The following is a 21155-nucleotide window of genomic DNA, read 5'->3' as shown; positions in this document are numbered from 1 at the left end:
ACACCAAATGCAGGCTTACTAGGGTGCGCATCTCGTCGGGCTTTATTTGTTTACATAATTGCTTCACATGCCAACACACAAGAAAATAACGAAGTGCCAAAACGAATATGGACCAACGCATGGATGATGAACGGTTCAGCCACATCTGAAGAGAAAATCAAACATGCTTTTTTGATAACATAACATGAGAAAACGCAGGATTTGTGTCAACATCAAGCAGCGGTCGGTGTTTCGTGCGGCGCATGCGCTCTAGACCATCCTCCATGCACGCCATGTGTTCCGAGTCGGAAGATTTTCGTCTCATTTCGTTCGCCGCCACCTCACCGAGGACAGCAATGTGGGTTACTCGGGCCGGTCGTGCGGCGTACTCAACGGCTGCCGCGCCGCCCGACCGCCCGCCGCGGCCGCATCCGTGCCGCGCGCACGCCTCCGCCCCAGTTGCCCGCGCCCGCCCGTGGTGCCGCACGCGGCCCCGGCCGGGCCTGCACGCGGCGCCGCAGGGCCTGACCCCTGACCCTCCGCGCCCCGGGCGGCGTCTCGGCCCACCGGCCGACCGGCAAACGACGCTGCCGCGTCTCCGCAGTGGAGGTGCCACAGGTGCACGTGCGTGACGTCCGCGCTGGCGTTTCAAGCATCAGTGCCACCACGGCCGGCCGCGCGTGGCCCTACTCACGGGAGTCCGCAGCAGGTCCAGGGTGGACACGTGCGTTAACGAAGGCGTGAAGGACGATTTGGGGGTGCGACCGGACTGCTTCGACGAGTTGGGCGGCTGGAACAACACGGATGGGCTGTGGGCGTCTGCTGTCGCGTGATGCGCATCAACCAGGGGTGTCAATTTCTTTAAACTATTGGGGTAGGGGGCGAACCGAAGGCCCGGCAACCTACCCCCCATTTTTCTCACGGGATTTAGACCATTTTGTTCTGATTGAACGCAATATTTATACATATATACATATATATATATATATATATATATATACATATATATATATATATATATATATAAACATGCATTTCATCTTTGCATGATTTATGAAAGACCTTTCATGTAACCAGTATCGAAGTCACGCAGGGTTGGCTCCAGTTAGCAGGCACTGAACGCACGCGTCTCTTCTGATCGGCAAGTGAAGGCGGGGCCTTCATTGAGGCCACCTTGAGGCGCCGATGGCCATGGCCATGGTCATGGGAGGCGGCACGTGTTTTGGTTGTAGGGGCGGGGACAGGGCGAGCCGAGCCGATGAAGGACTTAGGGTCATTCCAATATTCCAGAGCCCTTCACTTTAACCTCACAAACCATTGTCTGTCTTATGGCGCTAGGTATGTTAAGTTTTTTGCATCGTTTATCCACTCAGCTGTTACGATTCGTATCTGGTAGTGAGAGCAGCCATGACTTTGCTATACGAGACGCCACAACGCAGAAAAAATCAAAGAAGGTAATCTTTGTGTTATAATTATCTTTTACCCACGTTTTCTGTACTGTTCCAACCGAAAGCATTGGTGGGGCCAAGCCAACATTGGGGGGGGGGGGGGGGGCGGCAACCCAACATTGGGGGGCCAGGGCCCTCACAAAAGAATACAAATCGACACCCGTGGCGTAAAAATCGAGTAATTTTGTTTACGGGTAAATTGGTGGAATGGGTAGTATATGCACAGATGACCCACGCATGAAAAAACCCGCTGCTTGGTTGAGGACGATTATGCAGAAGAGGTCTGTAAATTACACATGTGGCAAATTGACACAAATGCAATAGACAAACACAAAAGATTTTCACCTGAAACGTATGCTTGAAACCAAGACACCCTAGACGCCCAGATGACCTTAACTTGACCGCTGTCCATTCCAGGAGCTCCCGACCGTGAGGCCCCGAGAGGTGTCCACTAATCGCACGCACGTGCATCCCCAAATCGGGGGAGGGGGAGGGGGGCTTCCTGGAGGCGCCGTGCCTAAGATCGCGGGAGCAGTCTAGACCGTGACCTCACAAACACACTGTGGATGGGGTACAGAGGAGGGAGCCATCGGCGGTCATGGAGATCAGGCTCCCCCGCTCGGGACTCTTGCAAGGTGCATCATGCTACGGTAGAGGCCAGCAGTTTCTGCCGGATTCATTTGCTTTCTGATTGCATGGTGAATAGCGCTAGAGTTCGGGAACGTCTCCGCTGGTGGTGTTCAAGTAAGAAGCCGAATAAGCTAATCTGTAACAAAGTTCTTGCAGGTGGATGACGGGCGGGCGGACGTCTTGCAGGCGGACCCCTTTCCCCTATGCCCCTTGCCCCCACGCCCCTTGCGTGTTGGATAGTCACCAGGTCGCAGGGGTGAGGTACCGTGTGCAGGAGCGCCACAGGAACCACTGCGGTCGCTCCGCAGGACCGCCGCTCCACGCTGGTGCTGCCTCCGCCCGCGTCAGCGCCACCGGACCTACATCCGTACCGGTGTCCAGCGGGCCGACCACAGCCCAAAGCCCGGCCGAAGTTGGCGTACCTACGGTGGTGCTGAGTCCGACCCGCAGTGGTGTTCAGTCTGAACCATCGACGCCCGGGTACACAAATGGCACCGGGTGGTATTCTCATGCTGCTAAGTTGCATCCCCACAACGCTGTAGAATCAATACCCTGAGTCTGTTGACCAATCAGTCTCTACAGCAACAGCTGTATTGTGTTGAGCCCTGATTCATTGCAGTCTGTGTGCCATATGACATTATCTTTTGACTGCGCTGATGCACTTCTTGCCGCCGGCTGTTCGCTCTGCATGTTGCACCTTGTCTGAAGTGTTCACACCACGGCGTGGGGGGACTAATGAAGTGCCAATACAGCGTGCTCTTTACTTCCTGTCCGCTAATGCTGACGCGAGAATCTGGCGGTACCTTACATGCCCGGGGTACAATAATTTCTAGTACCTCACCTACTCGGGGTGCAACAGTCTCCAGTACCTCACCTGCCCCAGGTACAACAGTCTCCAGTACCTCACCTGCTCGGGGTGCGACAGTCTCCAGTACCTCACCTGCCCGGTACACCTCCCTGCTCGGAGTATATCCATTCCTGGTGGCGGGGATACCTCAGCCCCGGTCCAGCTCACCTGCGCCCGGTACGTTGGGCAGCGAGAGGCCGGGCCGGGCGCGGGCCTCGGACGTCCTCCGCTGCTGCAGCGCGCGCTCGACGGTCGCCAGCCGCGGCGACAGTTTCTCGGAGAGGGCGGCGTGCCCCCGGGCTGTGACCTCCTGGCAGGTGGAGCAGGCCGGCGTCTCCCTGCCCCGGCGCAGAACGGCCGGCGAGCGGCTGCCGGCCACCGGCGCCAGAGGTCGCGGCCGCTCCGAGGACCGGTGCAGCAGGGCAGTCAGCGGGTCACTGCCGGGGGCGGGGGCAGGTCAGCATCCGGAGCTCCGACGCCGCGTCGGGTCACCACCAGGTGCACTGCTGTCGTGCAAGACGACCCGAGCGCTGATTCCAAGTGGGTCAGATTCAAAACCGATTCCAAACGGGCTGCCGGTTTGAGCGCCGCTGCGCTCGGCGATGCCGTTCCGAGCACCAGAGCGCACAGCATACACCCGGACATTACATCGCCGGGTGGACCTGCGCGGTCAGCTGACCTGGCCAGACCGGGCACGCCCCAGCCGATGAGGGTGTCCTTGACCCAGCCGTGGGAGGGTGCTGCCGGCGGCGGCGGCGGCGGCGGCGGCTCGGCGATCGGCGGGATGGCCGTCGACGGCTCCGGCCGGCTGTCGGCCGGCTCTGGCCGCTGCGAGCCGACCAGGCGGCCCACCGAGATCCGGGCCTGGCTCTGCCTGCGACCGACGGCGCCGAGGGTCAGGCGGGAGAGGCGCTCAGCGTCAGGCGGAGAGGCGTTCAGCGTCAGGGGAAGAGGCGCTCAGCGTCAGGCGGAGAGGCGCTCAGCGTCAGACGCAGAGGCGCTCAGCGTCAGGGGAAGAGGCGCTCAGCGTCAGGGGAAGAGACGCTCAGCGTCAGGGGAAGAGGCGTTCAGCGTCAGGGGAAGAGGCGCTCAGCGTCAGGCAGAAAGGCGTTCAGCGTCAGGGGAAGAGGCGCTCAGCGTCAGGCGGAGAGGCGCTCAGGGTCAGACGGAGGGGTGCTCAAGGTCAGACGGAGGGGTGCTCATGGTCAGACGGAGGGGTGCTCATGGTCAGACGGAGAGGCGTTCACGGTCAGGCGGAGAGGCGCTCAAAGTCAGGCGGAGGGGCGCTCAGAGTCAGGCGGAGAGGGGCTGAGTGGAGCTAGCTCGGACCGGGGGTACAGACGTCAGCTCTCACCACAGAGGGCTGTGCAGGGCTGGAGCTAGCGGTGCGGCATCAGGGCCCACAGCAGAGGTCAGAGCCACATCCGAGGGTCAGGACTAGCAGCAAAGGGTCAGGGCCAAAAGCAGTGTCAGGGCCCATAGCAGAGGCTCAGGGCCCACAACAGAGGGTCAGAGCCGACAAAAGGGGGTCAAGGCTAAAACGCCATCACCCCTGGCGGACAACTACCGTCTGGTCTATTACCATGGGAGCATCACTGAACTGCTCGGCAGGGAGGGACGCGCTAGGACCATGCTGAGTTGTTCAATGTAGCGGGGATTGTCCCAGGGAAATACGGCGATCCACGTGTGACAGATATGCCAGATACCATTACGACGAAGCTGCACTCTTCTGTCTGCGTTGATGTAATCTGTATTAGTCGTGGTAGCCGGAACATTGATTACCAAACATTTGGTATCGACTGACACCGAATGGGGCAACATTCTTCTTTAAAACAATACGACGGCATTCAGCTACCTTTTCCCACTGGAATAAGTTCGCAAGTTCAGCCGGCCGCCGGCGAACTTGCCTGGCACATGTCAGACCCACGTTCTGCGCTGTCCTGCGCAGCGAACCACGGGAAAATGTTCGAAAGATTCGGCTCGAAAAGGTGTACGGCTTCCTCGTGGGCGACACACACTGACGGCAGCAGTCGAGGGACAGAGCTGGGGAGCTTTCGCTCGAATTATCAGAGTTATATCAGAGCCGGATCATCGCCTCTGAGTTTGGTTACCTGTATGGTGAGGTCTTCAGCGGGTCGCGGCTGTCTTTCTCGTTTTTGCCGTCTTGGTTCTCTTGGTTTTCTTTATTCAATGCCAGCTTGTTGCTTTTTCGTTTCTTGCCTATTGTGAGGCTGCCAAATTTTCTTCCCAGTGAATTGGACGTAAATTCCTGAAGCAAAGTAATAAATGAGGTGGGCCAACTTTGGTTGTCCTGTGTCTATACAGTCGCGTCAATCAGAAAACATCTTGAAATATTGTATTGTATCAAGAAAGCAAGACGTTGCACTTCGCTTCACTGACACCTGGCCGTCCTTAACACGCGCCCGGATGGCCGGTTGGATACCCTTCGCTCGGGTGGGGAGCCAATTGGCCTCCCCTGAGATCTCAGGAACTAAGAAAACTAGAGACACCAAATTCACAGGACTTGTTGACCTGTACAAGACCTTACTTAGGTCAAAGTTTGAAGTTCCTAGGTCATGCCCTTTGGGTCAAAAAAGGTCAAACATTTTCAAATTCCAGGTTGGTCTCCACTGGGCCCCTGAAACCTAGATAACTGTTCTATGCAAAAGATCACATGCTCATCTGAGGTACATGACCTCGTTTGTCCTTTTGAAGGCCATGGTGACCAAAATCATACAAGACCGCGTTGAGTTTCGCATTCGGATAAGCGATACAGATTATGCCAGGCGGCATGTTCCTGAAAACAAAATGTCGACCTGGGTAATTCTAGGTCGGTGGCCTATTCCGACCTTTTAAAAGTCTATGGAAGGTATATAATACGGTTCCTGTTATCAATACATTCGAAATAAGCACAAGAAACCACTCCATGCAGCAGGGCCTAGAGTAATAAAACAGGTTGATTTTGACCTTGGCCTGACCTTCATAACTGACCTTAGGTCAATGCAATTTGTTCGTTCAATTGTTGTGTTGTCTCAGAAAATATATCAGAGACGTACGGCTTCGTCTAACACTCCGTTGTTGGATAGATTGAGCTATTCCCAAGAAACTGCCTTCGCTGAAACCATGGCCTGATTTTGACCTACTATAGGTCAGCGACCTTACAAGGTACGTCTAAATTTGTGATGCTAAATGATTCGGTATTCAATTGCCTATAGCTATGACAAATCTGGCTGTTCAAAAACCATTCCGGAAAAAAGTATTCGGGGGGTCAATTTGACCCCCACCCGATCACGTGTTAATTAATACAAGTCATGCTATAACGGCCAGGGGCTTATCACCGGCAGACTGATCAAAAAATACGTGGCGCGTTGCAGTGGCACATCAAAGGAGGCACGGAGATGACATCGACGCGTTATCATGTCTTTAGTCCATACATATATTTACCATGGTTTCGGAAAACTTCGATTGCCCTTTGTCTCCCATGGAAAACTGCCATCGCTTCCTCGTTGTGGTTTTGCCTCCCCCCGCCCCTGAGGAGACCCTGTGTGCATCGTCCGCCCCTGGCGGCGGGGGATCCCCGGCCGTGGTGGGCTCACCTGCTGGATTTTGCGCTTGATCTCGGGCAGCTGCCGCTGCGGGAACTGGTCGTGCGTGAAGAAGTCGTGCTGCAGCAGCTCCCGGCATCCGGGGCGCTGCTGAGGGTCCATCTCCAGGCAGTCCTGCGACAGGGCGGCCGCTGACACTGTTGTAGGCCTGTTACAGTCGCTGTTACAGCCGCTGTTACAGCCGCTGCTACAGCCGCTGCTACAGCCGTTGCCATAGGCTTTGCTGTTACATGCGCCGATACATCCGCTGCTGCATCAGCTGCTACAGCCGTTACAGCAGACGCTGCTATTACAGACGCTGTTATAGCCACTGCTACAGTTACTGTTGCACACATTGTTACATTTGCTGCTATAGCAACCGTTGAAGTTGCTGTAACAGCCACTGTTACAGCCGTTGCTGCAGTTGCTGCTGCAGTCGCTGATACAGTCACTGTCACAGCCGCTGCTACAGTTGTTGTTGCAGTCGCTGCCCCAGCTGTTGTTGCAGCCGATGTTACGGCTGATGTTACAGCCACTGTGACAGTCGCTGTCGTAGATGTTGTTGGAACCGATGTTGCATCCGCCGGCAGCCGAGGCACCGGCAGAGTCCTCGGGCTTCACTTAAACACGCACTGAGCCTGACTCCGCCTGTCTATGAGCCTCTGCTCCTAATCAGTGGAGCAGCACACGGCCAACCGGCCAACACCAGACCGGCTGTCCACACAGCAGCACATGGCCAACCGGCCAACACCAGACCGGCTATCCACACAGCAGCACATGGCCAACCGGCCGACACCAGACCGGCTGTCCACACAACAGCACATGGCCAACCGGCCGACACCAGACCAGCTGTCCACACAGCAGCACATGGCCAACCGGCCGACACCAGACCGGCTGTCCGCACAACAGCACATGGCCAACCGGCCGACACCAGACCGGCTGGCCACACAGCAGCACATGGCCAACCGGCCGACACCAGACCAGCTGTCCACACAGCAGCACATGGCCAACCGACCGACACCAGACCGACTGTCCGCACAACAGCACATGGCCAACCGGCCAACACCAGACCAGCTGGCCACACAGCAGCACATGGCCAACCGGCCGACACCAGACCAGCTGTCCACACAGCAGCACATGGCCAACCGACCGACACCAGACCGGCTGTCCGCACAGCAGCACATGGCCAACCGGCCGACACCAGACCGGCTGTCCACACAGCTGCACGGCCACCGGAGCCGGCGGACGCACCTGCAGGAAGTGCACCTGCAGCTCCGGCCACTGTGGGAACTTGGCGCTGAACCTGGGCCGCAGCACCGTGTTGAGTCGGAGGCCCGACAGCGCCGGGTTGTTGCTCATCAGCTCCACGTGCGCCTTTGAGAGGGGCCCTGCAGCGCAGACGGGTGTACTTTCACACACACTGCAGCGCAGGCGGGTATACTGTCACACACACTGCAGCGCGGGCGAGTATACTGTCACACTCACTGCAGCGCAGGCGGGTGTACTGTCACACTCACTGCAGTGCAGGCGGGTTACTGTCACACTCACTGCAGCGCAGACGAGTGTACTGTCACACTCACTGCAGCGCAGGCGGGTGTACTGTCACACTCACTGCAGGTGCGGCAGATCGGGCAACATGGCCACTGCCGACAAGGGCAGACACAGACGGAGGGACACACTGCAGCCCAGCAGACGCAGACGGAGGGACACACTGCAGCCCAGCAGACACAGGCGGAGGGACACACTGCAGCCCAGCAGACACAACGGAGGGACACACTGCAGCCCAGCAGACACAGACGGAGGGACACACTGCAGCCCAGCAGACACAGACGGAGGGACACACTGCAGCCCACCAGACATAGACGGAGGAACACGCTGCGGCCCAGCAGACACAGACGGAGGGACACACTGCAGCCCAGCAGACACAGACGGAGGAACACGCTGCGGCCCAGCAGACACAGACGGAGGGACACACTGCAGCGAGGACGTACGCTCAGAAGACGTCGCAAGGGTGGGACCGGGCGTCTCCTGCTATACCCTCCCAGTGGCCAGGAGAGCGGCGGACCAGCCCGTGAGCGGCCGGGGTCAGGAGTCAGGAGTCGTGTCTGTCTGTCTGTCGGTCTATCTGTCTGTATATCTGTCGGAGACTAGTGGAGATCACGCCGTGCCACCGACAGCAGGGGGAAGCTGCCGCCGCCACGGACATTTTCTGATATTATGTGCTAAAGCTATAAAAGGAGCTCTGTTCGATATAGAGCTGAATATTGTCCTATTGCGCATATTGAAAATGCACGTTGTTATAAGCGAGGCCGCAGACTGAGTGAGCCGTACTTGAACTAAGATAAATTTATCACTTGGAGATACCAGCCCGACCCGGCCCGGCCGTCATGCTCTTAAAGCTAAAATGTACTCTGAGAACTTGCAATCACTCAAAACGGGTTCGTGCTAGGTGGAGCACCGATAAGAGAAATTAGTTGAAAGCCGAGCTTTTCTTAATGTCACACATTTGCACGTGAACTGTTTGATTAGGTAGGCCGTCTCCGCAACATCCCAGCATCAACATCAATTTCCTTTTTCGTTTGATTGATATCGAACCGATACAATTTCAGCTTGCGTGAATAACACAGACTGAATGGAACATAGTCTAGTCTCGACGACCGGACCGGCACCGGCTTGATCCGGGTCTGATCAATGCTGCCGGGGGGGGGGGGGGCATTGTTATTGGCAATGGCAGTGGCGAGAGGCTCCTTGTGCGCACCAGCACGTGCTGTCGGGCGTCAATCCTGGGTCCAACCTGTTCGGGGCGCTGTCCAGGATTGGTGTCAGATCTCAACAACCAGAGTAAATGAAGACGTGAATCCAAGTGCACCTTGTAGGCCAATGTAACGACTGGAATTCACTAGTGCATCTCAGCGTCGTTTAGAGAGGAAACCGTCCACAACCGCCGGCCAAAGCGGGGCTCGTTGTGTGCAGCGAGTCATGTGACTCCAGCCCACATCGCCACCGTTCCCGTTACCGGAGCGCTTCCTTACAGCACTTCTGTCTCCTCCCGGCAATCAGAGCAGATAAAGAGCCGGGACTGGCAGCGCGGTGTGTGCGAATGGAGCACCTGCAGCTCACCATACGGCCTCCGAACCGGCCGACTGGCAGCGGCGCCTGTAATGGGCTGGCAAGGGGACAGTGGCGCCACCTCGCAACACAATCTCAGGTGCAGTCGGCACCGGCCCGGATCGAGACACAATCTTAGGTGCAGTCGGCACCGGCCCGGATCGAGACACAATCTTAGGTGCAGTCGGCACCGGCCTGGACCGAGAGCTCACCCCACGCTATGTAAACAGACGCGCAGCCAAGTTCACTGCGGCCAGAATGGCCTAGAATATTTACGTTTTGCAACACCTTTGTAACAGTCATTGAAGCAGGCATAGCCCCATCTTAATCGATTTTGTTAGGTGGCACGCTTACGGTTTAAATAGCCTCACGAGCTCGGAGCTCTGCAACATTTCATCGTGAAGGGCTTTGATAACGCCGCGGCCACCGGCCGTGTGAATGACATGCAGTTGGCCTTTTATAGGCGATGCAAACGTAGCGGGCTTTTCCATAGAAACACAAACACCTTGAACACACATAGAAACACAGCTTGCATGCTACTTTACAGTGGGATCGTCTTTTGGTTTCGGTTTAGTTATATTGGTTTGCAATACGACATTTGCACTCACATAAGTATGGTTGCAGGCTTATAGTCTTTCCCCTGGGAGAAAAATAGCCATGCCCTTTCATCCATCCTAGCCAATCCGTAGCACAAAATCCTACCACTCAAGTGAGACAACTGTCCCTCGCGGAGGATTACGAGCACCTAATCTTTCGCTCTGATAACTTTTAGCTCTTCTCTGCGTTGGTTCACAGTTCATTAGGTGTGAAACACGTAGACTCAAAATTCTTAAAAACAAAACAAAAAACTGTTTATCGCAAAATCATGCCCACGCCTATCGCATTAGGCACAATCTTTCGTCGGGCGACTGCAGCCAAGCAAAGGATTGCTATCCCAAACGGAATGAAGCTTTTGCAATTTTTTCTCTCCTCTTTTTCAGTAGTTGCAAGTCAGCATGCTTTGCAAAGAATTACGAGTGCCTTCGAGCTGTGACTTTCTGTGTCAGTCGACGTTGTTCCCTTGTAGCAAATCTACGGTAAAGACTGAACATGACATGCTCGTGTCAACGCGACAAAGTTCCTCCAAACGTCTCCCACGGCATGCCATTGGGCCACAGAGACCGAGCCGGAGGGCGACTGACGTCGGCCTGCTGCCTCGCTTTGGCCGGGTGACTCAGCGAGCGACCAGCGGGCCGGCCGGGGCGGCCTCAGGGGCGGCGGCCGCGTCACGGACCCCCTCCCCCCCCCCCCACCTCCCCCGCAGACCCGGCCTGGACCGCCGCCCGGTCAGGCCGCTCCCGGTCCGGCCGGCCTCCGGTCATGCGGCCGCTGTGTGCTGTGTCAAACGGCCGCTGTTGGCGCCTGTCCGTGACCTCTGTGCCAACTCTGCGGCGAAGCGCTGCTACCAGAGCGGCGACTGGGTGCTGAGAGACCGCCTGTGTCACGGATTACCTGACGCAGTCGGTCCGCAGAGGCGCCGATTGCTCCGGCCGGAGGGAACAGGCGACCCAGCCGCCTCCTCGAGAAGACACAACTATATGCAACCCCAGAGCACACAAGTGTTTTAATTGGGCGCGCGCGCGTCATGCGTGACGGTCCAATCACGACGCTGGGGCGACCCGTGACGCCGCCGTGACCGCCAGCGTGACGCGGCGCGCACCGCTAGCCGCGGCAACGGCGGAGGCGACGCGCCGGCGACGTGCGCCACGCTCGGGTGGCGCGCGCTCGGCCGCGAGTTCTGCGCGCCGCCGGCCGTGCCGCCCGACTAACAAAGCAGGGCACCGGGGCGCGCCGGCCGGCGGGCCGCCCCTGCCGCGGCGCGCCACCTCTGCCGCCGGCGCGCCCCTTCGGAGCGTCACACGCGGCCGCTCGCGCTCATCACCCGCTTCCCACGCACAGACAGACGTGCTCCCGAAGCCGGCCCCGGCACAGCGGACTGAACGCACAGATGCATGTTTGCTCGGGTGCGGCTCAAGCCGGGGATGCATGAGAACCTGTATAGTATACAATGGACGTTTTTCCTGCTGTTTGGGTTCGAAGCGATTGAGATCTAGGAAGTACGCTACCGGCAATGAAAGCCGGCAATGCAAACGCCATGCTAGAGTTCTTATCGCGCGCCTGTAGGAGCAGCTCAATAGGCTGAACACGCATATGAGGGCATAGCACATTAATGAAGCTTAAAGAGCTGCGACTCGGAACTGCGTCTATTGCGTCACTCAGTCCACAGGGCCGTCCATTGCCAGGAGATATGACGTCATCGCATGGGAACTTCCGTTTTAGACCTCTAAAAGATCGATGGGGCAGTAACAGCCAAACTGCACTCCTGGACTTCAGCTCCACGGCCTCAAACAGCACTCCTGGACTCCGGCTCCGCGGCCTCGAACTGCACTCCTGGACTCCGGCTTCGCGGCCTCAAACTGCACTCCTGGACTCCGACCCGCGGCCTCAAACTGCACTCCTGGACTCCGGCTCCGCGGCCTCAAACTGCACCCCTGGACTCCGGCTCAGCGGTCTCAAACTGCACTCCTGAGTCCTGGACTCCAGCTCCGCGACCTCAAACTGGACTCTCCTCCTGGACTCTCCTGGACTCCAGCTCCGCGGCCTCAAACTGGACTCTCCTCCTGGACTCTCCTGGACTCCGGCTCCGCGGCCTCAAACGTTCAGCTCGAGACCGTTCAGCTGTACGTGTTTGTTCGCCTGCAGAGGCGGCTGGGATGTACGTGTTTGTTCGCCTGCAGAGGCGGCTGGAATGTACGTGTTTGTTCGCCTGCAGAGGCGGCTGGGATGCGGAACATATCCAGAGCACCGCGCCGGCGCTGTCACCAGGCGGGAGCTGTGTTTGTCGGCGTGCGGCTGCTGGAGCGCTTGTCGTCGGCGCCCTGTCCATAGCACCCCCGCGCCACGCCGTCCGGGCAGCGCGTGGCGCCGACAGTAGGTCATCGACCGACAGCACCTTCCACAGCAGAGCCGCGGCTGCGGCCCACGGTCGACGCACCTCCCTGCGACGCACGCAGGTCTCGCTGGACCGGCGGGGGCCTCATGTCGCGCAGAATAATCGATGTCTAGGTTACCTCGGCTGTGTGTGTATTTGAGGAGGGGGGGGGGGGGGTTGAGAGAAGAAAAGGGAGGTGTCACCTCCGATTACCCCATCCCCATTCCAGCTCATTTCAAGAGCATGGAAGCGGCCAGGCCGACCGCTTGACGTTGGACAATGCACGAGTGAAGAGATCTCACGCCAGACCAGAGTCGGCCGATCAGCCGGCCGCCAAAACCTACCCTCGATGCGCGGCTGGTCAATGGTCAATGTCCGGAGAGGCGGCGTGAAAAGTCTGCCAGAGCAAGCCACTTCCAGCGACGACAGCGCAGGCTTGCGTCAAGTGGAAGGCAAGTCAGCGTGACCACTGCCGCACCTCTGATCCTATTCACGCGTGCCGCGATGGCAAACTCATCCCTGTGTCATGCTGCGCAAACTTACGACGTTTCATTCGCCGCCAAGCCTGACAAGAGATAGCTGCAGCGACCTCAAAGGCCTCTTGTTAGCTCCGTAACTGTGTCAGTGTTACGTCCGGTGTTACTAGTTTACCAGCATCAGTGTTAACCAGACCCAGAGCATACCAATGCTAAAGGCAATGTTGCAGATTTGAGGACATTAACGCAAACATCGGATATGATGAAATAAGCTCACTATGACCATTGGTGTACTATAAGTGGAAAAGACTGCTGAAGGCAACACAATTTCTCTGTTTAGTTAACATGCTCATGAATACGTCCTTGTTTGATTACGTCATCGTACCTCGCACGACATTGATTAAGAGCCAGGTGACGGCCGTTATATTTGGAAATCGTGCTCACGAACGCCAGATATGAACCACACGACACTCGTTTTTCTTGGCCTTGATCGCCACATGGCTAATGGAAAGGCAGGATTTGAACGACGTGATTATTAGTGTTATGAATGCCTGAGTAGTCTTGACGTAGTCTCCCCGAAAAAGTATGTACATTTTCGCCGGGCGTGAAGCTCAAAAACTGTATGGACTTAAGTCCTAAGAAGAGCAGTACTGTGAGCAGCACCGAATGATCGCCAAGATGGCTATCTTCAGTTCAAAGCCCCATCAAAATTTGGAACACTCCATTCAATGTTCGGTGTTACCAGTGCATACCGGTATCAGTGTTAATTAAAGCCAGTGTATACCAGTGTACACCGGTGTGTACCAGTGTTGCCGTTCGGAATTCAAACACCACATTGCGTGTTATCAGCCCTCAAAAAGCTTTTTAATGTACTTCACAGTTGCTTACTCATGGAAGTGCCCATCAGAAGTTGTCCGAGAGTCTTTCAGAAGTTCTCGGGAGCGTCAGCGACCTAGCCGACCCCTCTTGCGCGCACGAGCCCTGCGTGTCACGCCTGACCGGACGCAGTGCGTGCCGCCCATTCCTCGGTTATCGATTGCCTATGGGCTGCCGCCAAACACCGGATTGCAGGACCAACACCCAATTACTGCCAGGTGGGCGGACCCGGCCGATACGTTATTGGTGACCGCTCGCCGGCCGCGATGCCGCGTTCGACAAAAACACTGCCGTCTCGCCGATTAGTCAATCACGTGACCAAACCGGCGTCGCCCGGGGCCATGCGTGACCTCGCATGACCCGACATACCGGGCCTAGGATCACACCGCCGTGCGACGGTAACTGTTGCCATGGCGACCACCACTGCCATGAGCTGGGTTCGCGACAGCGACGCGGCGGAGTGAAACGGCCCACGTTTCGGACGACCATTGCTTAGAGCTGGAATGTCTTACGTCACTGGATCACTGCATGACGCCTGCGCAAGCATGCCTCGATGGTACAAACGCAGTCAGTTATAAAGGCCGCAGCTGATGCAATCATCGCCGTGGCAGGTGATCTGTCCAAATACCTATTCATAATACATGTGATGCCCCTACCGAAGAGGTAGATAGAGGAACGGGCATTGCAAGGGGAATGCTCCTGGCGTTCAGTGACACAGTGAATGTCAGATTTTTGACGAACGCGTGAAGCGTTTTGCTCCTGTTTTGTTCTCAGGGCTTGCAGCATCACCAACGCTATTGGTGCATGACATAGGCGGGCACGGACATTGCACGAAGGCAGGCGGGGGAGGGGCAGGGAGTAAGGCGAGGGCTGCGGAGCTCCACCTGACCGCTGTGTCCGCCGCTCTCGCCGGTGGTCTATGTGATGAGATACGAAGGGTTGCGGGGCTTCCTCGTAGAGACCATTGTGTCTGCCGCTCTCACCGGTGGTCTGCATAATGAAGCACAGAGGAGTACGGAGCTCCCCCTGACCGCGGTGTCAGCCGCTCTCACCGGTGGTCTGTATGATGAGGTACAGCTGGTCAATGTCGCTGTCGCCCGGAAACAGCGGGTCCCCCGTCAGCATCTCGGCGAACAGGCAGCCGGCCGCCCACACGTCCACCTCCCTGCGCGGAGGGGCGAGGTCAGCCACTGCCGCCTCACGACACACGCGGTAACCGGGGCTTTGCGGCGTCGGCACCGCTCATTCTGGCAGGCAGGGCGGGCACGGCGGGGAATCGAACCCCAGTTCCCGGTCTCCCAGACGCGCTGCGAAACTGCGCTGCCAACACACGCGGGGCAGCAAACACAACGCGACGGACATCTGGGAAGGAGCCCGACACCGCCCCGAGCTCCATTCTCCGCCATCGATCCGCTCGAGGGACCACCCCTCGCCCAGCTCGGGTGCTCGACATACCTCGGAAGCCCCTGGACACCACGCGGGCAGTGGAGCGGCGCGGATCCGCTCCGGCCGTGGGTATGCGTCCAGTCGAGCCGCCGGCCTTCCGGGGCGGCCCCGCAGACCCCGGCTCGTGACTCGCGCCCGGTGAGGCGCGGACAAATGCCGACGGTGGCGCACCGCCGAGCGCCGCGCCCCATTGAGCGGTGGCGGCGGGAGACGCGGGGGTCACGCGGGCTGGGTCAGAGGTGACCAGCGTCGTCACGCTCTGATGACCTCGGCGGCCGTTACCTGGCGACCTGCCGAGACGCTGTTCCCGATCGACAGCACGGGCGACCGGTCCGAGCGCTCCTGGCGCCGCGCTGCCGTTGCTGGCGGTGATGGCTTGCTGATGGCTTGGTGAGACTGTCGCTCGCCATTAGCGCAAGGCCGACGTAAAGTGAACGTTAAAGGTTCACTTTACCTTCATGAGGACGAGTTTACTCCACAACGCCAGGGCGCCCCGCCCTCGTGCTTACCTTCCGTATCGAGTGTCGCCGACGAGCAGCTCCGGAGCCCGGTACCATCTGGTGGCGACATAGTCAGTGCAGTTCTCTCCGGGGCCCGCTAGGGGTCTGGCAAAGCCGAAATCGCACAGTTTCACCACTCCGAGATTGGAGATGAGCACGTTTTCGGGCTTGATGTCGCGATGAATGATCTGCGAAGACAAGCAGCGATTTGGGAGCGAATAGCAACCACCAACAGCTTCGACCATACATCAAAATAACAGTGGAGAGCTGTGTAAAGCGTTTTATACAAGCGCATCGGGAAAGTTGACTGCATTGTGGCCGCATTTCACCCGATCACATAATCACATGGCTTTCCTAGCACCACGACCAAAGCAAGTTCTACGCCTCAAATGAGATCGAGATCGAGAAAGTGGATTGCATCTAGCTACACCCACACCAACATACGAAACCTAAGAAATATAGCATTTCTCCCATCCTACATAACGAACGCTCACGTTCTGGGTGTGGCAAAACTCGAGGCCCCGCAGCAGCTGAAAGATGTAGCTGCGGACGGCTGCCGGCTCTAGGCCACCCTCCTCCTTCGCCTCCAGCAAGTCCAGCACCGTGCTCTCCACAAACTCCAGCACCAGGCAGAGTCGCCGCCGCCGCCGGAACACCTCAATCAAGTTCACCAGGTTCTCGTGCCGTAGACGCTGCAACGGCCAGTGCCACACAGGCCAGTGTCACAGGCCAGCACCACAGGTCAGGTCACATGTAAGCGTCTCAGGTCAGTGCTTCAGGTCAGCGTCACTGGTCAGCGTCACAGGCAGCGTCACCACATGCCGGTATCACATGTTAGATCACAGGTCAGATCAATGTTACAGGCTAGCATCACAGGCTAGTGTCACAGGTCAGCGTCACAGGTACAGGTCAACGCAGCAGGTCGGTACCACGGGTCAGGTCACAGGCCAGGTCACAGGTTAGGTCACGGGTCAGGTCACAGGTCAGTATGACAGGTCAGTGTCACAGGTCAGGCCACAGGTCAGTGTCACAGGTCAGCGTCACAGATCAGAGTCACCACATGTCAGTATCACATGTCAGGTCACAGATCAGGTCAATGTTACAGGCCAACGTCACAGGTCGGTATCACAGGTCAGGTCACAGGTCAAGTCAATACCACAGATCAGCGTTACAGGTCCGTGCCACAGGTCAGCACCACGAGTCAATGTCACAGATCAATATTGCAGGTCAGTGTTACAGGTCAAGACTACAGATCAGCGTCATAGTCCATTGTCACACGCCAGCGCCACAGGTCAGTGTCACAGCAGTTCTCGGTTGCAGGTTTACAGGGTCAGCACGTTTTCGTGACGCAACTTGCAGGCACCGACACGGAAAGGTGTCAGGTCACCGAGTCAGACCACGATCAGGCTCAGAACATCGCACCGCTGGAATTGGCCCGACGGGGGGGGGGGGGGAGGGCGGTGACGCACGTGTGGCGCTAGGAAATAACTGATAAATTGTGGTATTTTTATAGATGGGGGACTATTTTCAGCTTATCACGCCATGGTCGGAGGCATCCCAAAGTATGAGGGTGATAAATGTTGAAGGAACAGGGCGCAATTTTCTTCCACTCAACCGAGCCTTGACGCGACGTGTGCGGACCACCACGTCTCACCTTGAGCATGCGGACCTCCCTCATAGCGATCTTCTTCACCTGGGCGTCCTCCTCGCCCTCCAGGAACTTCTTGATGGCGACAATCTGGCCGGACTCCTTGTGACGGCACTTGACCACCACCCCGTACGAGCCCTCGCCCACGATACCCAGGCTCTCGTACTTGTCCATGGCCGCGGCGGGACGTCAGCAGGTCACGCCAGGGGTCAGCTGAGCTCCGGTCAAGCTGTGCCGTCTGTGATGTGCTCAGGGGCGCGGCACTCAGCGGCGGCGTTCACAGGCTGTCGGCTCTCGTCGCGCACGGAGCGACGCGATGGTTTGTGGGCGGTTTCACGGTTTCGGCCGTGGTTCACACGGTTTAGGCCGTTGTTCCGGTGATTTCCGCCGTTCGTGACGATGCGACCGACTGACGGACGCTGTGCGAGGCCCCCCGGTCGGTGCAGCTTGTCTTCGCAGTTGACCTGGAGCACCTGGCCGACCCTCGCCGACCTCGCCGTGGGCGATGCCGTCGCTTCGGTGGCGCGTGACGTCACCCACCGCTCGGGGCAGAGTCGGAGCCGACACCTCGAGCCGGTTCAGGAGGAGTCGACACACCGCCTGCGCGCTGCAGCCCGCCGCCAGACGCAAGCCGCTTTTGTCGTTTCTCAGCTCTCTTCGGTCAGTCCCCTAACGCGGCCTGGCTTGCTCTGGCGCCCTGCGTCCGAGCCACAGCCGGAGCTGCGGCGGCGCCTCCGAAGACTGCCGACTCCGACGGCCCCAGCCCTGCAGCAGACAGGACACACTGAACTGCCGACTCCAACGGCCCCTGTCCTGCAGCAGGCCGGACACACTGAACTGCCGACTCCGACGGCCCCAGCCCTGCAGCAGACCGGACACACTGAACTGTCGACTCCGACGGCCCCTGCCCTGCGGCCGATCGGACCACACTGAACTGCCGACTCCGACGGCCCTAGCCGTTGCAGCAGATCGGACACACTGAACTGCCGACTCCGGCGGCCCCAGTCCTGCAGCAGACCGGACACACTGAACTGCCGACTCCGGGCGGCCCCAGTCCTGCAGCAGACCGGACACACTGAACTGCCGACTCCGGGCGGCCCCAGCCCTGCAGTAGACCGGACACGCTGAACTGCCGACTCCGGCGGCCCCAGCTCTGCAAGCAGACCGGACACACTGAACTGCCGACTCTGACGGCCCCAGCCCTGCAGCAGACGGACACGCGTGAACTGGACCTGTCTGGATACTGGATGCCGCGACATGTGGGGTGTGATAGACACGCCAAGGCATCAACACGCCCGACACACATTTGTGCAGTGGTTTCTAGCATGAATGCTCATGGGCATTAAAACACCAGAAATGCCAATGGGCCCATTTCCGTTTTGGAGCCACTTTATATGGTCATAAAATGAAAATAGTCCAATCTACACTAGCGTTACTGGGGCCAGGAATCCGCGGACGCCGGTGGTGGTTACTGCACGGGAGATAGCCAATCCGAGGCGCGTGGCGATTGCTGGCTGACGCCACGAACTGCCAGACACAAACGCTGTAGCGCGGAGGAGCCACAAATGATGGTCCCAGAACTCACACTACAGCAGTGGTTGCCACTAATTTCGCGACAGACCAGTGAAAGACCGTTGTCTTTGAAGTGCATGGTCGAACTGCACACTGCGTCGAACACTATCTATGTGCCTGGCACTGGTATGCACATTCTCGTGGCAATTAGGCATGTGGTATTAGATCGGTCAAATCTGCAACAGCCGTGTCCATTTTCAGACGTCTGGTTTATAACGATTTGGTCATTCGCTCAAGACGCCTATGTATGCTAAGAACGAAACACATTGGCGTGAGGTTATGTTAGTCTATAGCCACTCGGGCTATAAGAGCGGCCGTGCAGCCATGCACTGTGTCCTAAATCGGGACATAAACTCTTCAACCTCATTTCACCCGAACCGGCTGCAGCTGACGGAACGTCCAAGAAGAGTTATGCTGGCGTGGATGGCCATGAATACTAAGTGTTTCTGTGAAGCCAGGGCGAATACAAGCCTTGAAATGGGGATACACAAACCCTCCGCTTTTTACATTGATATTGAACTGAGAAAAGATTACGTGAATTTAGTAATTAACAACTTCAGTACTTGCATTTGAATGCTTCATATTTGAACGCTTCAATGCCTTATTAAGGGAAATGTCAGAAAATGCGAGCAAACCTGTACTGCATGGTCAGCACCGAGCCGAGTATGGCAGGATGTCAGTCGTGATCAACACCAAGCTTGAAACACGTACAGCTGTCGATCACGCCGAATCGTTCAAAACTTACGGGAAGTGACCGAGCCACGATGGCGACTACATGGTTGCGTTAGTCGAGCGTATGTAGTAGTTAATTTCTCGCCACTTGCATGAAACTCTGTACGCTCCTGCATGACCCCATCCAAGGCGGTGTCACAGAACGCATATCCAGCATCCGACGGCCTCTCCTACAGCAGCCCTGTCAGCGGCACACTCGTCTGATGAGTTTGAATTTAAATGTTGTGTCCAGGCGGAATGTCATGCGCCCAACTATGCAAAGGAACAGCGTTTGGTCCCCAATGCTCCTCCGTCAGTGTTCACCAGCACCGATGCGGGCCGGCATTGGAGGAGAGTAAGCTAGCATGGAGCCACCGACGCAGCTGTCTTCAACTTCTTGTTGACCGATGATCAAGTGGTTGCGTTCTGTGACGCCACACCTTTACTGAGCACTACAGCAAGCAGTGCAAACGCACACACACACACCTGCTACTCTGGGTAATCTGTGCTGAACTCCCACCTTGTCTGTCCCATTGCCCTGGCATGCCGTCTGCCCAGTAAGAAAGATACGACTGCGGGAACTGATAGTCAGCGAATAACAGCCGTTCTCACCCAAAAACAAAACAAAACATGATACAATCCAAAAAGCACGCCAAGATATGGTGCATCATCACAGGTATTATGTGTACATGATGTCAGTGACACTCCGAGAAAAAAACACCTCGATGAATGGCATTAACGCACCTGAGTCATCATCGACCCGTCGCTTATCAGACCACGCATGTACACTGCATATTCCTTTGTCTCATAACAAGCCACCCCACCGCAGCATTCCCTTAACAATTGAGACAGGAACCCGAGCCGCCCAGCCTTGAGACGGGCCGCGTGATCCTCAGGCACCCAGACCTGACCTGTGACCTGACCTGTCTCTCCCTCGGCGCTGACCTGGTCGTCGGTCGGCGGCGCCGGCGGGTCTGTGCGCCTCCGTCGCCTCACCTGGCTGGAGTGCCGCCCCTCAGGCCCGCACCCCTCCCCCTCGGCCGGCGCGCCGAGCTCGTATTGATCCCCCGGTGTACTGTGACGGCCGGCTAGGGCACAAAGGTGCCGACGCGCCGGCCCACCGCACCGTACACGCCACACTCGCCGACGGGGGCCCGGGACGCGCAGAGGGGCCGAACCGGGACACACAGAGGGACCGCACCGAGACACACAGAGGAGCTTTACCGGGACACACGGGGGGGGGGGGGGGGGCTGAACCGGGACACGGAGGGGCTACAGCGAAACACACAGAGGGTCCGAATCCGGACCCACAGAGGCTGTACCGGGACGCAGAGGGACTACTACACCGGGACAAACAGA

General features: G+C 57.6%; 1 protein-coding gene across 1 annotated transcript; it reads right to left on the bottom strand.

Annotated features, from left to right (window-relative positions):
- Positions 1-3052: 3052 nt before the first annotated feature.
- Positions 3053-20793, bottom strand: LOC119089473 (cyclin-dependent kinase-like 1). Its single transcript, XM_037212188.1, has 9 exons — positions 20720-20793; positions 17520-18278; positions 16360-16557; positions 15875-16053; positions 14972-15084; positions 7740-7876; positions 6501-6623; positions 3584-3774; positions 3053-3341 (listed from the first exon to the last, which is right to left on the bottom strand). The coding sequence occupies exons 2-9, from the start codon at positions 17685-17687 to the stop codon at positions 3053-3055; spliced, it is 1398 nt and encodes a 465-aa protein (XP_037068083.1). The 5' UTR covers positions 17688-18278; positions 20720-20793.
- Between the last annotated feature and the right edge of the window lie 362 nt (positions 20794-21155).

Source organism: Pollicipes pollicipes, unplaced genomic scaffold, assembly GCF_011947565.3.
Source record: "Pollicipes pollicipes isolate AB1234 unplaced genomic scaffold, Ppol_2.1 Scaffold_1600;HRSCAF=1878_pilon_pilon_pilon, whole genome shotgun sequence".
Classification (NCBI taxonomy): Eukaryota; Metazoa; Arthropoda; class Thecostraca; order Pollicipedomorpha; family Pollicipedidae; genus Pollicipes; species Pollicipes pollicipes.
This window is presented reverse-complemented; position numbering and strand designations above follow the sequence as displayed.

Excerpts from the sequence above, each read along its gene's own strand:
- LOC119089473 (XM_037212188.1), bottom strand. The coding sequence starts at position 17,687 with ATGGACAAGTACGAGAGCCTGGGTATCGTGGGCGAGGGCTCGTACGGG. Across the intron at positions 16,558-17,519 it reads GGGAGGTCCGCATGCTCAAG|CGTCTACGGCACGAGAACCT; the intron begins GTGAGACGTGGT and ends TGGCCGTTGCAG. Across the intron at positions 15,085-15,874 it reads GGCGACACTCGATACGGAAG|GGAGGTGGACGTGTGGGCGG; the intron begins GTAAGCACGAGG and ends CCCTCCGCGCAG.